Consider the following 20359-nt stretch of genomic DNA (forward strand, 5'->3'; position numbering starts at 1 on the left):
GTACCACCGGCGTGTGATGCGATAGCGGCCATGTTGGGCATGTTGGGTTGGTCGCACCGGTTGACGAACGTGTACGGTCGTGATGATGCCATCGGGCGAAGGCGCAAACCGGACGACGCGGAAATGTATTGTATTCCGAGCGCTCCGACAACCGGCGGCATTCGCCGATGGTGATACTGTTGCGGAAGTTGCACGAGAGCTCGAGGTGTGAAGTTGTGACTGGCGACCGCTTATCGCCGGTTTTGCCCCTGACCGATGGACAAGGAAAAATGAGGTGTGAAATCAAGGTTGAGCGACGTTTAATGTCCGCTACACACGCCATCAACTAACGGCCGGACCAGCGAGCCAGTGGTCGGTGCCTGACATAAATTCTCTACAGCAGCGACCCTTGTTTTGTGTGTACGAGTGTACGCGTGTGTGTGCAGTGCAGGAGTCATTAGCAGTCAGTGAATGTAAATGTGCAGACGAGAAGCAGAAGCAGCAAACGAAAGAAGAAAAAGAAACGCAAGTGATACGATCAACGTAGACGGCGACGCACAGACTGCTGTGTTTAGTGTGGCGCGTTGAAGTGTAGAGCCGGAGAGTGATTTCCATTCCTTCGAAAAAAAAAAAACAAAAGTTTTGCTGCAGCCATTTGTGGACCGAAGAGGTGGAAGAGAGTCCCTGTCACCGGAACCGGTTTTGTCGGGCGTGTCCAGCCGGATGTTGAAGGTGCTTTTGTGAAGTGTGAGTGTGAATGCGTGTGTGTGTGTGTGTCTGTGTGTGCCGGCGACCGACTGGAACTGGAAGAGTAGCCACTAAATGGTCCGCAAAAGTGAGCTCGGTGCAGATTACGCGGTGTACAGTTGAGTGAGCAGCAGGAGTGAGCAGCCGCACGTTTCCTTCTCCTTCTCCACCTGCTCGGGCACCTCCTTCCCTCTCCTTCCCGTAGCGCAGACGGTGGTCGCCCTCGCCCGAGGGTGCACCGGCGAAGCAGTGAAAATGTTATTTGCCCGCGATAGTATCATCCTTTACCTCATGCAGCTGATGGCACTGGAAGGTAAGTTGCACGCCACGTCACGCCATGCCACGCCATGGTGCTGCCGAGTTGCAATGGCAGCTGGAACTCGTTTAGGGTTTTCGTGGGTCTACTGGACGGAATCGTCAGAAGGAGGAGGGCGGAAGGATGGTAGTTGAGTCGTTGGGCTTCGAAAAGCAATTTCTGGATTCGTTTGCTTTTGCGAATGAAGGCGACTAGTGAGTGCGAGTCTGGAGCTTGGGGTTGGGCTTTTTCGGCCAAAGGGAGAGAATCCGGGGAGTAGTTGTGATGTAAGTTGCAGCAAGGGGGATGAGCAGCGATTTATTGACTTTTTTTCTTCTAAGGAAGTGTCATAAGTACATTATATCCCTTAGTTGGAAAATGGAATTTAAAAACTTTAAGTACTGTTTCTTAGACGAATGAGTGATACAAACATTTACACAATCAGATAATAGGTGATTAAGATCTGCATGATCTGTAAAACCTTCAAGTTCGGTAAGGTAAACCAATAAAATAAAATTCATTAGCATTTTCCTAAATGCCTCAAAATTCTCTATGCCGTGATTGTTCAAAAACGACTTAAAGACATAGTTTAGTTTAAGGATGAAGCACCATTTGATTACTGGACGCAGCTCTGCCACTTGAGTGAATGAAGCCATTGCCATAACTTGAGAACAAGAAAATTGTAATTGCCTTCTTTGGAGAAATTTTTTTCATCATTCATCCAGCATCAAATTCTTACAGGAATAATTTCATCTCATACTTGAGATCCCAGAAGTCCTCAAAAGCAAGACATTTAAGTTCACTAACATTTATCGTGATGGAATATTATCATGATTCCATTGAAGTGAAGTGAATTCTGAAGCTGATAATGACAATAAAATAACCAAGTACAATTGTTTTCCTTGGATTAAAACAAACTTCAAACAACCGGAGATTGTTGTATTCAACTTCGAAACAAAACCTTCTATCATACACCTATACGATCTCAATCGTAATTGAAGGAGAACAGCTGCTTTTGGACAAAAGATGTTTGACCTTCAAGCACATCTGATCCTATTGGATTATTCAATATGGACTTATTTTACGGCGAAGTCCTTTGGTCATCTGACACCAGGCTGACAGTTTCTATCACCGAGCCGTCTCGGTCTATTGTCTCGCAGACCACTAATGCTGTAAATTGTGTTCTCATTTTCGTCTAGACCACTTGAGAAAACAGTTAAGAAAGATGGTAGACTAAAGGTTGCTCTTGAGTCGTTTGAGATAAGTTTTTGAAATGAAAGTAAAGTCTCAAAAATGTTTTAAATTTAAAATTCAATTGTCGTTCCAACTATTGCCCCAAAAGACAAGCGAAAGAGGTTTTCGGTTACAGAAAGTCCCAAATTCCATCACGTTGCTGGTTAAAGAGTGTCTACCTTTGCTCATCTAATGCCACTTAACGCTGAACCTGAACAAAATTGAACAAAACACCACAAATGAGCGTTACTTCATTCGGTCCATGAAAACATCCCCAACGGACACACACACACACACGCACTTAATATTCCATATTTCCCCGGTCGAACAACCCGTCAAAAGGGGGTAGTAGTGTTTTCGCATAATTATCGGGCCCATACATCGGTCCCCATATTCACGCCGATATATTGTCATGTGAATGCGCATAATGTGCAACCGGGCGGCATAATGGGTGGACGCGGTCGGTGTGCCTGGTCTTCGGGATGGGACGTTTAATTGTTATCCTTTTGCATATGGCGTCAGCCAGCCAGCCAGCGCCGTCCTCCCTTTTTTGGAATCCGTAACACAGTCCTCGACACAAGCCACGGGCCGGGCCGGGCCGGACCGGGAGTAATTACATATCAGATTGCTCCAGGATATATATTCCAGGATCTATGATCTGAGATTTCTGCTGCCGCACGACGCAACGACGGCTATACCGTAGGGAAAGTTGATTGCATTTGCCGTTCCATTCCGTTCCGTTCCTTTGCGCTTTTCCCATTAAACTGTTTTCCACACGCACACAACACGGAAACGATGCATCAACATCTTGGGAAAAGTGAGGGGTTCCGGGCCTGGCTCAGCGTGATGCCAAGAGCACGCAACGCGACCACATCTTCTACCGGCCACCAGAGCAAGCAGAGACCACCCCCGGAACCGTTCGTTCGTTCGTTGGTTGGCAGAAATCTCGCTAGTTTGATTATGATGATCTGGTAAATATGGTTGGAATGGGGGTTCCGTTGCACAACCAGCTGCTGCTGCTGCTGCTGCTGCTACTGCCGCCAGCTGGTACGTTCCTTGTGCCCCGTGTAACTGATTCTCGCAGGGATATACTCCCCGCCCGGGGAGAGTGTGGCTCATGTTTTCCTCCTTCATCCGACAGACTCTTCCTCCGTCGCTAGACCAGCGACATGAACGACAAGTGCAACGCGCTGCTGCTGCTGCTGCTGCTGCTGTTGCGGCTGCTACATTAAAGGCTCTTTCAGGGTGTGTGTGTGTGTGTGTTGCTCAAGCTGCAAACTAGTACGTAATGATGTACCATTAAGGCACGTTAAACCACATCATTACAAGGATATCTAGCCCCCTTCATCTATACTAGCCGTTTGTAGTCGCAATTCTTGCAATTTCTGGTTTTACTCCTCGCTCTCTCTTTCTTGAGACTCTTCACAATTTCCTCTCAAAGCCTCTGTGTAAGTCTCTGTTTGAGTAATTTACTGCTACTGCAGTTTAAAGTTGCAATATTATGTTTAATCATTGTACGCCGCTCATCAAGCTTCTTACTTATCCGATTGTTTCAACTGTCAGCTCAGAAAATGACCATCAAGGAACACATCTTCCGGTTCTGTAAAGCTCAAAGACGAGCTACCAATGAATGGGCTACAATATCGTCTTCTTTGTCGTTTTCAGTAAATTCCCAGCCCCCCCACCCTCGTTGATCAGATCATAACAATTTGAATAGGAAATAATCGTAAAAACCCTTCCCCAACCGCCTATAGGGGCGTATTCTATTGCTGCTACTGCTGCTGCTGCTATAGAAAAAAAGGGGATCAACAATAAGGGAAATAGAAATATCGTTTAAATTGAATTCATCCCCCGTCCATCCCCAACAAGGGCTGCACTGGCTGCTCGCTCCGACCGGATGGCTGCCGGCGTTGGCTAATTTGCCAAGAGGCCTAGTCAAATCAGCCACAATCATCACTTTATTATCCTCGATCGGTGCCCATTCACTTTCCGTGTTCCGTCGATGGATCCAGGACTGGGTGAAACAGGGAAGCTGGCAAGAACATTGGCAGCAGCAGCAGCAGTAGAGATGTTTTCGGAGAAAACCAATTTACTCGCAGTCAAAGTTTCAATTTTAGACCTGGCTTTTCCACATTTCCCGCCCTAATACTAGCGGAGCTCCTTCTGCTCGGTGCTCGGTGCCCATCCTGCAGCCATTTTTGGGCGAGGTTGAGTTGGGTGTTGTAGGTCCCGCTGCAGCAGAGGTTTTACACACCGTACATTCCGTATCTTTCGCTTCGTTTACTCTCTCTTTCGTTCTCTTTTTCTCTATTTTCTTTTTTATTCTCTGTCTCGTTTTCTTTCTCTCTTTCTCTCTATCACTCTTGCGCTCATTCTCGCCCTCTCTCTGAGACACATTTTTCCCTTGGATTCATTTGATCAACCCTGTCGTTCGTCGCTGGTTTTTCCCCGCTTTGGCATCACCAAAAACTCGCAAAAGCGCTTTTCCGCGAAAAGGGTTTTTTTCCCCAATCTCGCTCTCTCGATCTGTCGGTCTTGTTTGGCGGGCGGCCGGTCCCCCGGGGTGGGTGGTGGTGCTGATTGGTCCGGGCCTACGGAATCCCGGTCCGAAACTCGCGGTACACCGTGATTTTTGTCACCAGATTTCGGAGCAGGCTTCGGCCCGGCGTTTGTCAAGTGTCCTTATAAATGTTTTCGACGTAAAATGCCTTCTTTCGAAGGGGGGGGGGGGGGGGGGGGGGATTGGGAAGCTGCGAAATTAGTTTATCAGCAGTAAGCCTGGCGGAGAGAAGAACGAACAAAAGAAGGGAAAAAGGGGCGCTCGGCAGTAAATCCGGCCTTCAGTTCCCGCCGCCCCGCCGGGAAGTGTTACTACAATGGCGATAAATTCGATGTCAGGTTTTCATCGAGCATCAGTGTTTGACAGCGCGGCATCGCTCTGTGTCGAGCGAGATTGAGAAGAGCCGAAGAAGAGCAGTTGCCGGTGAAAGGGTCCTTGGTGGAATGCTCAGGAATGTTTCCATATTCGGGGCCAACCGCCCCTCCACCCCGAAAATGGGCCTTCATTTTCTCGAAAGGAAACAAAAGCAAAAGTTTACACAGAACAAAGCAAGTGGATTTGGAAGGGGGAGGGGAGGAGGGAAGGACAAGAGATCACAAGGATGTTTACAGCCGGCCAGGCAAAAGGGACAAGTTGTGTTTCGTTTTTTCTGTTTCTCTGTCGCATCGAAGAACAAGAGCAAGAAGACGAACTACTTCGCGAAAGATCCTTTCTAAATAATCCCCGTTCGGTGAACATCTTCATTTCTTCGTTCTGCAATTTTGACATTTGGTTTTGGTCGCTCGAACTCGAACCCATTTACACCAAGGTAGACTCTTGGTTTGCTTCAGTGTGGAATGTTCGCACGGAACCACAGCCAAAGTCAAAACCAGTAGCCAGAAAACACACACACACACACACACACACACCATCCCTCAAAAAGCTCAAGTAGTAGTAGCAGAGTAGTGGAGACGACTTGTTGGAATTCCGTCGGCTGGTCACGACATGCTTGCTGCAGTGTATAGCGCGCCGCTGAAGCGCACACGGGACAAATATTTACTTTTGATGAATTATTTATGTTCCGAAATTTAATTACTTCGCAAAAACAAACAATTCCGGCGAAAGCGGTACGGTGGAACCCAGCTCCATCCGGTCCGGTGCGCGTGCCGCTGTTGCTGCTCCGCTTTGCACGTTCTGCTAATGGGCAGGATGTCAAAAATGAAACAAAATAAGACGCCGTACGAAACGAAGCGAAGCAAAAAGGGGGATGGGAGGAAGAGACACACGCGGTGGCGGCGGCAGCAACAGCAGCAGCAGCAGCAGCATTCGCGCGAGTCATCCTGACGCCAGATCGATGATTGATGATTATCATCTGTTTGCAGTGACGTTTGCAGTGACGAACGAACGGCCCAGGCCCAGAGTCAGCCGGTGCCGTGCCAGTAGTGTTACTCCACTCCCAGCATCACACCCCTCCTGTCGAACCGCCCTGAAAGGCAGCATATTTTTTTGCGAAAATCAAATTAGCCGAAGCGAGATTGATTTTAATCCAATAAATTTGACACTGGGCTCTGGGCCCATCATCCATCGATTCCACACCACCCCCGGCCCCCCCGGCACGGTTCGTGGTTCGTTTGCATGCTGTTGCTGCCTCACGATGATGCTGATGGAGGCGCATGGTATTTTATGGTCGAGGTGGAGGCGCATGGTGCCTGATGGAGGCGCATGGTGCTTTACAATTACGGAACGGAGGCGCCCGGTGGCCACCGTTAGCCGAAAATCGTTCTTTGTTTAACGAATGCGCTGGTGCGAGGCGATAAAGCTCACCGAAAACAAACGATATTACTACAATGAGTTCCGCGCGCGTTTTGCCGTTTCAGCTGGGTGGTGATTGTGGTGGGCACGCGGACTGAAATATCGCGACCGACCGAGCGGCTTTCGATAGCAGGTTCTATGTTTGCAATGCTTAACGTTATGCCAAACACACGCCTATATTGTTTCCTTTTAATTTACTGATGAGTTGTATACAGCTATGCTAGCGAGTTGTATGTGTTGCTTAATGCTATTAACCTTACACAGAAACCAATTACTAGTTTTTAACAAAAAGAAACATTAGTTTTGATGTACTTAATCTTAATATCTTTTTGCTACCTCTTACGAACTTCGTTACTTAACATTTCTCAATATTAAATGGAAAACAAGGTGCTTTTGTAGTGGCATCACTAGAACGGTTTAATTATCTTAGTAAAAGAAAAATATGAGTCTTTTTCGCCCATATGTAAATTACCGAGGGACTTTTTAACTCGATATTTTACTCGTCAATTATGTGTTTTCATCCCTCCTCCTAGCTAAACATTTATTCTAGTCTCCTTAGACTTTAATGCAGTTTTGTTAATCAATTAGAAAGAACTTTTTAGAGTCGCTTTGTACACCGTGTCCAAAATATTTTCATATAATTTCAATCATCTATATTTTCTTAAAGGATGGACCATCTTTTTAAGTGAGCATATTTATAAGGAATCTTGTAGTCATAAAATTATTAAATATGTTTCGAAATTTTCTCCGCTCCCAACATTTTTACTAGTTTCAATCGCTTCTCAAATTCATGACACGCGGCACGGACGACTTCCATAGGCATTTCATCCCCAATTTTATTTATCGCTGCTTTGAACTGTATCTAACTGGACAGAAACTGGCGCAAAGCGTCTATGCGTCCAGCAAAAAAGCCTATGAGCAATATATTGGACACGATGTTACTCACTGTTCCCAATTTAACATTCTTTAACGAACGCCGAAAAAATACAGTTTTGAATCCATGTAGCAGTGCTGCAGGAGCAACGTTAAAAAGTGATGTTCTCGATATTAATTGGACTCGGATTTCCATGAGATTAATCCACAGAATCCCCTGTAGCGATTTGCGAATTCTAAAGTTCTTTACGGTTTCCTTGGAACATTTGCTGTAATCAACATTGACTAAATTCTACCTGGCATCACTTCTGGTTGAATGTAACAAAGTTTTGTAGAATGTTATGCTCGCCCAATTTTACTTGGCACCAGTACCGGTCTACAGAATTGCAGATTCATCAATTCAATTCCACGTACTGTTTGGTCATCAACAACGATTTTGTTGGATCTCAAAAGCGCAATATAAGGGCTCCAGGCTGGGTTTCCTGCATTTCTTTCGATTTTTGTTTAACTTGGAGCTCCTTTTGTGTGAATTCAATTACGATCCAGAGGGTATGGTGCCCGTATACGTACAGCGCCATTGCTGGTGTGCCCGGTATACCAGGGTATTGTTTTCAAACGAATCACAATGTCCGGCGGCGTTCTCGATTGGTTTGCTCCGAGAGTTTTATTTTTTTTTATAAAACATATATAAGCACGGACAAGTCGTATGTTTAACCGAGAGTTTTGTAAGGAACGAAACATTCGTACCGGTTCGGTGTATATAAATTTTTAAGATTTTTTTAGCATATATAAGGACGGACGTGCCGTATGTTTTTAGATTTTTAAGTTGTTATCCCACGAAACGAATGCATTATCGGTGTGGCATCCTTGGGTTTTCCATTATATTATGTTGTGTGATATTAGGTAATCGAAAGCAAATACCGTTTGTCGAATGTTTAAAAGTAAAGTAAATCAATAATTCATCATTTGTTTGGTTCCCAAACAAAATCATTTGTTTGGTTCCCTGAAAGTTATCTTTGGTGAATATCACCTTTTGAGGTTGTTTGGAGTGACTCATCACGTTTCAACCGTGATTGTTTTCTATTGTAAACAACGTAATGTTTTTCAAAACGAGTGTCTTTCAATTCAAGTGGCATTCAAACATCATGTGATTTTATGACCAAAACTTATTTTATATTATGTCTGTCTATTATTGTTAGTCTATTTAACCTTTCTCGAACCTAAGGCACTATTATGACAATGTACTTTGATTTTTATCAAGACCAAATGCACCCAGACAGCTTGAAAATGTCTCATCAATAAGTGAATGTGTTTTCAGAAGGGATTAAAAAAAAGTGACAACTAATAAATGCCAAAAGGATAAATTTGTATCATTGCTAGATACCGCTAAAAGAATGATTATTTCTATGAGTATGGAAAATGAATGCTTTTATGAAATGCGCCTTATAAAACAAAATAATAATCTGTTTACCTCCATAATAGTTACCTAGTCATTCCACGAAGAGAATGCATTATCCTCGAGCTTGGCTCTTTGACAATACAAAACTGAAACTATTCACTGATGGCGTGGGCTGTGCCCGTTGTAATGAATTTATTGGTTAGTAAAACGCTTTCCATGCGATCTAATTTAAACTTTTGTTTCAGCTTTTGGTTTCTGATAACATTCATGATAACGAGCCGGCATAATCCCACACTTTTGTCTTGCGCTCCAGTAAACTCTCGTGAGATTCACAATAAAAACTATCGAAAATTGATTCAACACCCACCACCCCCAACCCCTTAGTTAGAGGGGGGTGGTTGCAAACTTACGAAATTGAATAAATCCACAAATTGCAGCCCATTTCTCGCCCGCGACCAGTGACCACCACCGCCACCACCACCACTCTCCGAAAAACCCAAAAACCGATCGATAGAATAAAAGTTTCTTCTTCCGTGTAAACTCTCTCTCTCTCTCTCTCTCTCTCTCTCTCTCTCTCTGCAACTCTCTCTCTCCTTCTCTCCTGAACCGGCACCTGCCGGTGGGTAGCTTAGAATGGCTGCAAACAAACATTATTCAATGAAGGATGAAATAAAATGCAAGCAGTATTTGAATTATTTTTCGCCCCCCCCTACCCTGATGCGATTGCCGTCGATCGGCGACCGGCGACTGGCATTCCAGCATCGCCGATGCTCCCTTGTGCCGTGGGTGGGCACTATGCAAAGCAAAGCATCAGCAGCATTGCATACATGCATGCATGTTTGCATCTACCGGTCGAGCGCAATCGAATCGCTTTCGAGTGCGCGATGCACGAACGGTGACGACGGCGACGGAACCGAATCGGAATTTTCGAATCAGCAACATGCCACGGGTAATCGATTCCCCTGTCCGTCCGTCCGTCCGTCCATCCGTCCACCCTCGAGGGGATGCAGACGAGGCGAACATACATCGTACCGGACCGGAGCGAACAGAAAACAGGATTGTTGATACACTTTCAAGCAGAAAAACTTCATTTGCCACTACTACTACTCGAGCCGAGTCTCCAACGGAGTCATTCCGCCCCAATCCACAGAACGACACACCAACAAACACACACACACACAGACACACATACACGAAGGCCCCCTTGGGTGAATGATTTCACAACCGACAGCCGTGCCATAATTTCTGGAAGCGCTTCTTCGCTTTCGCCTTCGCCTTCACCTTCGGACCTGCCAGGCCCCAGGATTCCCTGTTGAGCACTTTGAGCAGTAGCACCGTGAGCACAATCAACCGTGAGCACTCACACACACACACACACACACGAACGAAGGAAGACGCATGGAGCAGAGATAGTGGCGTGTTAGATAAGTTCGGAGATTGGACCTCATGGAATATGCATGCCAGCAGCGAGCAGCGAATTACTGCTACACTCCATCTCGATTTCTCGACACACACCAGATAACTGTTTCTCTATCAACCCCCCCACCGGTTCATCCCCTTACTCCGGGCCCGGCGGCGAACGGGGATGAAGGCATGATGATCTGTAGTCGCTCATCGTCACACTTCTCCCGGTCGCTCGGTTCCGTGCCCGTGCTGCCGGCGTTGATTACTTGGCAAACATGTAGTCCAACCGGCCTCCCCGTCTCCCCGTCTACAGCCCTCACACCCTCTTCAACCCTTACGTCGCCCGAGAGTTGTAGAACGGGGTAGAAATACATCTATTATTCAAACACACTTCTTGCACCTTTCTTTCGGCCATCAAGCGTCAGGGCTGGGTAGTAGCCGCTAGTGGCTTGTAGTAGCTGGTAGAAGAGAGAGGCCACCATTGGACTGGATCGAGGTTAGCCGATGGCATGGCTCCCCACCGGAGCATCCACGCCACGAAAGGCGAAACGCGACGAACGGAGGTGTTCTCGCTGTTATCGGCACTCGGCCCGCCGAGGCGGAAAAGATCGGATAAAGACGTTCGGCCGTTCCCCGACGACCGGTGTCACGGCTGCGAAGGCTCGGCGGAGTGCTTTTCGGAGCATTCTAAGGTCCGGGAAGCTTTTCTTGGTGGAAAGGCGATTGTTTTTCGGCCGCACCACGAGGGTAGAACGTAACGGGTTTTTGGGTCAGCGGCCCTTTCGCCAGCGCACACAAGCCACAGACCACCGTTTTTTGAGGGGGGCGCCCGGAACAGGAAGACAGCAAAAGTCGCCAAACGACCAAGCGACCGACCGACCAACCGAGGACGAGGAATCTCTTATTTCGAAAACAAACTTTCGGGGGTTCCTTCTAGCTCGCTTTCTGTCTCTCTCTTTCTCTCTCTCTTTCTCTCTCTCTCTCTCTCTCTCTCTCTCTCTCTCTCTCTCTCTCTCTTTCCATCTCTCTGCGAGCAGAATTTGTGCGCATTGAAGGAGAAAAGATTTTGGGTTTCCGTTTTTTTTCTGGAAGAAGGTTTGTTGTGGAATCGTCCATTGTGTTGGCGGCCGATGATATTAGTTTCTTGTTTCCTAATGGACTCTCTCTCCCAAAGGCACGGCAAACAGACAAACACACACACAGACACAGCTTCACACAAAGAAGAACAAGTTCTTCCTCTTTCCTTCGAGCCTTCGGGACGCTTTTCATTCCCGGGATCCCGTTCGCATCATCATTATTTTGAAGCTGCCATTGTTGTTGCTCGGTGTCTCTGTGCCTACGGGTGCCTGTGTGTGTGTTTGTGTGTGTGTGTGTGTGTGTTTGTTGCATACTTTCGCTCCGCAAAAGGCCCCAGGTTTTTGGAGGGAGGGTGTGCAAAAGGAAGAGTCTCAATATTGTTCACCACTTAACGATTGCTCGAGACAAACGTTCTCAACCCAGCCAGGACGCTCGTGCTGCCGAAGATGCTTGCAAACCATTTGCACACATACACACACGGGCACACACATTGGCACACTCAATAGCAGTTTGTCGCAGCTACTCCTTCCGTTCATGATTTATTAAATATTATTTCTTATCTTGCTGCACATGCTACAACACTGCACCGACTCTGCAACCAGGACACACACACACACACACAGGCACACACGTACACCACCAGCACGCGGTGTACTTGGATTGGGTCCCAATGGACCGCAACACTAAGATTGTGTCACTGTTTGATTTACTATAGTATCCATGGCTGTTGCCAGGGGTGATGGTGGTCGTGGTGCTGGTGGTATGCAGACTAAGTAAGCCGGTCACCACCACCACTAGCACCACCAACTCCAGATGGTACTTTTCGAGTCGCTGACCCCAAAAGATGGAGCCGCCCCCGGTAGGGCGCTCAACGGTTGGAAACGTTGCACAAAGATTTATCGAGTAAGTGCTTCTCGGCCAACGGCTTGACGATTGGCTTAGAATTGGCCCCGCAGCGCTCTCCCGATACTCCCCGCCGTGGCCAGTTGCTTGTAATTGTCGAAGGGAAGCATCAGCTGCACCATCGTTGGTCTATTGGGAGGGTGTCTTAGCTCGCGACGAATTATTACTCGACGTCCCCAGATGCTACCTGGCTGTACGTTGGAATTGATGCACCCCGGGAGTGCCGGGAATGTAGAACTCATTTTCGAGTGATTATCCTGGAGCTAGACAAAGAGAGCGGGCGGGGTAGTGTTTATGAACCCAGCATAATGGCCAAATGAATGGCACTGACTCACTCGAAAATCGATCGAAGATACTTAATCATTTGATTGCCAGCATCCGGGGCCAGAATATCATCGTCCGGGGCCATTTGCAATCACTCTCAGTCAGTCAGCTTCGGAGGCGCACACGATCAAAGGGAGCGAGCGCTCAGCTGGAATTATGATTGATACCAATTTATGTAATAAGCTGCAGCATATCCCGGTGAGGGTGATGAATAACAATGATCGGGTCTAATGAACACCATGGGTGTAGATGATGATTTGAATTAAGTAGATGATTTGCTTCCAATTTGATCATTTGGAAATAGTATGCTGATTTTCCTTTGATAAAAGCACGCGTGCTGTTTGGAAGAATTTATAAAACATGATCCTTCAAAGTATTGTGTTCAAATTTATTTAATGATTTGAAATCAATGAGTATTATGTTAATGTTTTGACTATTGCTCTACACACATGAAATAATGCTGATGCAGAAATGCAACGTTGCACAGTAAAGTATAGAGTGCACCATCTAGACAGAACCTATTTAAATTTTGAATAACTCCGCTATTTTTCAGCCAATTTTGGAAAATGAACCACATTTATTTAGGCTAAACAAAGCCATTAATTGAAAACGAAAAATCAGAATACAATATCGATCAAATGACCGCCACTATTAGACACACAAAAATCGGCCAGTTTTGGGCATTTCTCGTTGCATTTAAAAACATTTCAGGTTTAATAGCAGCAATTTCCACTCTGATATTACGTTTTAGTTTCTCAATAGCCCTCGGTTTGCTGACATACGTATAGATTACTATTCAAATAGATTCATAGAAAAAAATTCGTCAAATCCCGCGAACGAAGCGGCCACGTATGACCGGGCAGAGTTTTCAAAGTTCAACGATAGTGCAAGTAGTGCAATACAATTTCAGTCAACTTTTTTGACATGAATCGATTAATAGCGTAAAATGGCATAGACTGATGTTTCAGAATATGGTCGATTTTTCGCAATCGGATGAAAACTGATGAAGTTATTCAACATTCAAATAGGTCCTGTCTAGACGGCGCACTCTGTAGTAACGACGGAAGTTGAAGTAAGGAGAGTCCAGAAATCGATTGAACTTGAATTAATTGATTTGAGTTCACTGAGAAAATGATTCTTGAAATGCAACAAGCAAAGGTTTACGTTCATGTAGACAACAATATCGCGAAAATCGGTGATCTAGATGAGAATTCGGAGGCACCGATTTTCGCGATGATGTGTCGCCATCTTGCTGTCTAGCATGACCATGAAAGCATTTGCTGCATTTCACGAATAATTATTATCGTGAGTCACCATAGATCACGAGGAGATATGGATTTTAAAATCAGCCTTCTGATCAATTTCCAGCCGGATATGAATGTGAATGAGTGAAATGTAATTATTTTATGTTCACTGAGCTTGAATCCAATTCCAATGAAATCTCACTTTGGTAGCGTTGACCAGAAAAATTAAACAGGTACTGCAACCAGTTCGGAAAATGGAAAATACAGAGAGTTTTCGTTTCGAATTCGGACAAAAAACAGCCGCGGTTTTGGAAAATGTCTTGATACACAAGAAGTTGTTTTTTGAAACGTTTTTGTTAATCAAATATTTAACTAAAAGCACCACATCGGATTGATGATTTTGGAAATATTAAAAAATCGTAAAAGAAAATAAATGTTAAAAATGGTTACAGCCATGGCGACAATAGCGGTGAAGCGTAGTGCGGTGCATCTGACATATCAAAATCAATCACCTGTCTGTAGATAGTTTAACCAGGCAGTGCCGTGGGGTCTTTAATTTTCATTTCATTCAAAATATTAATTTCTTCGCAGGAAGAAAGAAGGACTATGCTTCATAAAACCAGCTTAACATAATTATTAAAACAATCGATCATTAAAAATAAATTTTAAATTAAAAAAAACATCTACGACGCTACCTCGTAGATAATGTGAACGAGTGTTAAAATGTTCAAAATGTTAAAAGCATCGGTCCCGTAGTAACAATGTAACATTCGATAGCGAAAATTTCGAGAGGAACTGCCTCCCGGGGGTTTTAAACTGCTGTGTCTTTGTTAGTGAAACAAATGTTTTTATATGTTCAAATATAAAATAATAGTTATTCAAAATTGAAAAAAGAGAAAACTTTAGAGAAAAATGTAAGAATTTAAAAATGTAAAATCACAAAAATCCATTAAAATCGTTAAGAGAAGTTAGGGTTACAACCAATGAAAGCATACATGCTGTTAATTCAATTAAACGCAAAAGACTACCAATACCTTCTCTTGCACATTCCTGACGATAATCAATCATTTTCGAAGCTGAGTTGAGAACAAGCAACGCTTTCTACCCACCATACGGAGTGTTTCAAACTTCGACAAAGACAATAGCATCACATACACATGCACACACATGAACAGTACGAAGCAGCACCACTTTCATCTTATCACTACTTAACTCGGCGTGTGTTCTTTGTAAATTGTAATACAACATCCCGGTGCCCGGGTTTGATAGGCTTGAAATTCGATTAAAATTCAATTCAGTTCAATTTCCAAAAAGCAACATTTACTCGCTCTCTCCGGAGCACAAACGGACGGAAGGACCGACGGACGAACACAGCGATACAGCGAGTGTCCGCGGATAAGGTATCGAATATCGACGTCAACCTCCGACGTCCCGCTAGAAACAATATTTGCCACACAAGACACACAATGGACAGGACGGAGACGGAAATGAGAAATTATCCGATCCCTACCCAGTGTTTGTGTGCACGTCTGTGTTTGTGTGTGTGTGTGTGATGGTTCCCGTCTGCATTCCCGATGACCCCGATCCTTCCCCTCTTCCCCGTTACTTCACCCACCAATGTGTCAATTTGCTCAATCATCCGGGTCCCATCATTCCAAAACCTAATTAGCGACTTACGGCCACGACCACGCGACCGACCCAGCCCTGTACCAGGAGGTTATGGCATCAATGCCGTCGGCCATCGATGATTACCTGGAGTGAGCGAACGAGCGCACGAACGGGACCGTTGCCTGTTGAGTCAACCGGATTGAAATTCGAATCTTACGCCCTGTCGAGCGTGTTATAATGTGGCCAACCAATGATGAGGCCAACCCCTACCGCCCTCCCAATACAACCGCAGTGTTCGTGTCTGTCTGTGTCTGTGTGCTGACTGATACCAGGGCAGATAGCCCCACACCTTACAGTTCAAAATGTGGCACTCTCTCAGTCTCCCTGGAGCGACAGAGAGAGTGCCACATTTCGGTCAACAAAATGTCCGTCGGTCCGTGTTTTTGGTTGATTGGAGATTTTCCACAAAATCCCAGCAGGCGCTGCTGTTGCTGGTGCTGCTGCTGCTGCTGGATGCAGATTGCTGCTTCTTCTCTTCTCTATCTCTCCACCAGGTGCTTCTGTTCAATCTAAACTCAATTCCACCGGTTCCTGGCACCTGGGTATGTGATTGATTAGAAGGTAGATTGAGATCCGGCGGCATTAATACCGATTTTCTTGTCTCTATTCGTCCAGACTTTGTGTCCATTGAGGGGGGTGAATATAGGGGATGGAATTCGAGGGCGGGGTGTAGGGTGTCCTAACCACAACCGCAGACCACCATTTCAGGCCTGATCTATCCTCGGCTGCATCTCAATCGAATGAGTTCTAATTTAGCGAATAGTGATGTGATGTGATCTGAGGCTCTTGATGCTCCCGGGGGATGAAGTTTGATGGAGTGCAAAAAAAAAAGAAAACAAAAACCATCACCCCGCAGTGACGTCAAAAGAACACGTCAGCCAGACAGAAGCAATCGCCCAGAGGCAGCAAAACAGGGGCTTCGGAATCATTCCATATTTCTTTCCTGCCTCCTGCCTGGTGGCGAAATGTTGGCGAAAATCTTGTCCACTCACACACACACAGCCCTGAAAACCTGACCAGCCACTTTGCCAACAACAGCACTATCAGACACCACCACCAGCAGTGTGTGTGTGTGTGTGTGCGAGAGCATTCCTTACCGTCTGTTGCCCCCTGGAATGCGGTAGATCGGTTGCTTATCGCTAAAACATGGCCACTGCTTCTCAAACTAGTGAACCAGCCCCCCTCCCTCCAATAAACCAAACCCCCCACGCCATGGCCACGAGACCATGCATCATCTGCTCTCTTCGGGATGGAATGTTTGTCCCTGTCTCGACCAAGGTCCCTTTTGTTCTCTCGCTCTCTCTCTCGCTGGCTCGGAGAAGCTGCTCCACGACTCATCGTTTTGATGGAACGAAATTCCAGTCGTTGCTCCATGAAACAAAGAAAGGGAGGGAAGGGACAGGGTGAAAGGGTAAACGAGAGGCGGTGGGTGTTGGGACTGCGGAAAGATTACGTAATAATTGCTCTTATCGTTCGAGCCCCGTTCGGCTCCAGTCCAGTCCAGTCCAGTCCGGTGATTCCAAAGTGGCGTCCGGAGGAAAATCATTTCACAAAAAGGCACCACCCAAAAAGGGGAGGGCGGAAAAAAAGGGGGATGACCAAGAGGGAAGGGAGGAGGGGACTAGCCTCACATGTTGCTTCCCATGGCCCCGGGACGGATCGGTTGATTTCCTTAGGGGGAATGAACTGCTCGGGAGGACGATCCCGAGATGAATAGGCGCTCTAGAAGGAGGCGCTGCCGGCTCTGGTGTGCGCCAACTCCAGGAGGGAGGGGGGAGGGGGGAGGCAGAGATTTGCTGGCCATCGATTCCACCACCACCACCACCTCCATCTTTTCCTTTCCATCAGCTTTCCTTTCGGAAACCACGCTCTGACTGTTGCTGGCTCGACCGGCAGCCTGCTTTGATGAATTACTTTGATGAAATCGCCTTGACCGTGCGGGGTCCGGGGGTTCCGTTGCTTGCACCGTTGCCAACCCACCGTCTTGCTTCGTCCAGCGAGCGAACAGATTTAACCTGGTTAGAGCTAATCGATTAGCCGATGTCAGAAGCAGCAGCAGCAGCAGCAGCAGCAGCAACAGAATGGTTCCGTTGGGTTTTGTTGAGCTACCGCTGCCGTACGTGGCTCTCTCTCTCTGAGCCTAAGGGATGAAAGCACCCCTCTGGGCACCTCGGGGCCAACTACTTCGCCAACATTTTTGGACCAAAGAACAAGGGGCGCTGGCTGGTTTGGCAGGTTGCAAGTTTGCAAAGTAGCGCTGCCCCAAACACGAAAGTACATGTTTTAGTGCCCCGCGCGTCCTCCCAATTACTGTCTCAACTCGGCAACCAGGCACGGGAGTGCCACGAAAAGCACCTAAAACGGGGGGGATGTTGCCTCGGGAGGGGGAGAGTTTTGCAACGAGATGAAGGCTTGGTTCAGGCGGACCCCAGAGTTACGGGCTGGGGATCGATAATCAATTGGGAAAGGCGTCGAAACGACGTAGCAAGTTTCACTTGCGGGTAACAGTTAACGAAAATCATTATTTCATGTCGTGCGCTGATACAACTTTGATTGCCAGTCTGTCAGTCGGTGTTTTTGTTTTGTATCAGAAAACATTAATACCGAAAGAGTTGAAAATTATGTTTAATTAATTTTGATTAAAATTTAGCACACATTTGTTTGCTTAGCTACTTACTCAAGGGCATTCCAGTAGCCTTACAATGCAGTAGCTTATATGAAGAAGGTGTCAATCTGGATTTTGACAGTAGGTTTCAAGCTTAAGGGTGTAGCTTCGGTATTTTATTTTATTTCTTCGCATTTACTTTTTACAATTTTTGTGAGTTCCTTCCAAGAATATTTTGTAAAATTTTGGGATCAATTGAAGCAATTGACAAAGATATTGATTTTTGAAAATCCGCCTTTCATACAAGGCTCAATGCATTTCGCAACTTTGAATCGCGTTTCCCAAAACCTACGTTTTCAAAGTCGGTGCCCATCGTAGCATAAAAACTACTGGTCGATCGATTTGAAATTTTGAGCAAATAATCTGTACACTTTTTTCCAGGTAGCCCCGTTGTGTTTTTATAAAAATTGTTGATAATTTTTTTTAAATATGTAAAACTCGTTGTTTTAGGTAACAACGAAAAATGCATCACTTTTTTCACTTCGAAAATCTGCCAAAAATTAAAAAAATTTGATATTTAACCAAAACTTGACAGGGCTACCTGGATAAACTTATAATCTAACAAAAGAATATTGATTTGTATATTTCTGATGACCTACTACGTGGCTACGATGGGCACCGCAAAAAGTACATTTTTGCAGACTCGAAAATTGATTACATCTTAATCGTTCTCATACTCGATAGCAACTTCAATTCAATCTACTTTTGACACCTCTTAACAGTAATTTTAAAATAGCGTACTGGCGACTAACACAAATCCAACATCACTAAGCTGAGAACTCCAAACGAGGTTTAATTAAATTTTAACATGTATCTTTCGCTCACACAACTCGGTTGAAAGGTAGATTGAAACTATCTGTAAAAACTAATCAAAGTTAATCCATACATAGAGCGCCATTTAGATGAAGCTATGGCTATTTAAATGCGGTGTAGTTGCAAATTTCAAAGCGCAAAATGACAGCTTACGCAAAGTTAAAAGCAATTTAACGCACTGAAAGATCTGCTATCGTGCACTGAGCACCTTAACTCCTTCCTTGCCTGCGAGGAGTTATATGATCCTTGCCGAATGAAAAAAGTTGAACCTCATTTTGCGCAATATTGCACACTTTTTTATTTCATTCTGTAAACCTCATAATGATTCGACACGAACGTCGAACGGGAATTCGAGAAATGCAATCATCATGGCGGACCGACCAGATCATAACGATACCAACCGAGAACTCTACTCTAGTCCCCGGTACTGATTGTTCCAAAACAGATTCATTATTATATCAAGCGATAATAGTAGAACAAACCTCACAGCGGCAGCCTTAGCAGCCGGTACTTCACGAGGTGTTCCGAAGCGTTCCATATGCTCTGAACGGATTAAGGGATGGTGGGGGGGGAAAGCATAAGTAGAGTAAATTGATGAAAGTATGTTTCTGCTCAAGCTCCGAGTCGCCACCACCGGTCACCCGGTAGCGGGCACAACACTTTTCAATTGACAGGCACACACTGGCATGCAGCAGGAACAGGATCGGTAGCAGGTGCCGCTGCTAGATTCCGCCGGAAGCGCACATAACCTGCAAAGAGCGCTCCTGCTGCTGCTGCTGCTGCACACACTTATCGCTAAACTCTATTAGCTAAGCCCTGGAAGAACCGGTCGGTGTCGATGTGAATGTATGTATGTATGCGTGTGTGTGTGTGTGTGTCTATTTTGCTACGAAGGATTCGAGGTAATTGGGCAGGCCTTCCCGTGCCTCTGTGTGTGTGTTTGATCCGGATCTTCGTAGCACGGACGCGGACCTCGGACACTCGTGCCTCTGCACTGCTCTTGGACTCCGTTTACTTTGCCTCGAGCAAAACATCTGCTGTATCAACATTCATTAAATCAGGACGCCCTTTTCCGAGGCCACAGGCACCACAGGCCTGGGCCAGGTCCACTCGGTATACACACACACACACTCACACAGCCAGCGGGACGGTCATGGCTTTGTTTGGTCGGACCGGGACCGAGCGGAGCGGAGCATCGCCTTCGGCGTATCTCGAGACGAGACTTGAATCAGAAAACACCTATCCATCGTGCATTTATCATCCGGTTCCGGTGCTGCTGCTGCTGTTAGTGTTCCTGGCGGTGTTCCTGGTGGAAGGGGGTTGTGCAGGAAACCGGGACCGGATTCCCGTGTACGGGATAAGCCTGGGGAGAGTTCCGTCCAGC

The 20359-nt window shown here is 45.9% G+C and overlaps 1 protein-coding gene across 1 annotated transcript in view; it reads left to right on the top strand.

Moving 5' to 3' along the window:
- Window positions 1-20359, top strand: part of LOC125957633 (uncharacterized) — a 71915-nt gene that overhangs the window by 20592 nt on the left and 30964 nt on the right. The window contains exon 2 of the mRNA XM_049690478.1: window positions 1-1039. This exon is cut by the window's left edge and continues 157 nt beyond it. Within this exon, the coding sequence (XP_049546435.1) occupies window positions 982-1039 (58 nt within the window). The 5' untranslated portion in view covers window positions 1-981. The remainder of the gene's footprint in view (window positions 1040-20359) is intronic.

The sequence above is a fragment of the Anopheles darlingi genome, chromosome 3 (genome assembly GCF_943734745.1).
Source record: "Anopheles darlingi chromosome 3, idAnoDarlMG_H_01, whole genome shotgun sequence".
NCBI lineage: Eukaryota > Metazoa > Arthropoda > Insecta > Diptera > Culicidae > Anopheles > Anopheles darlingi.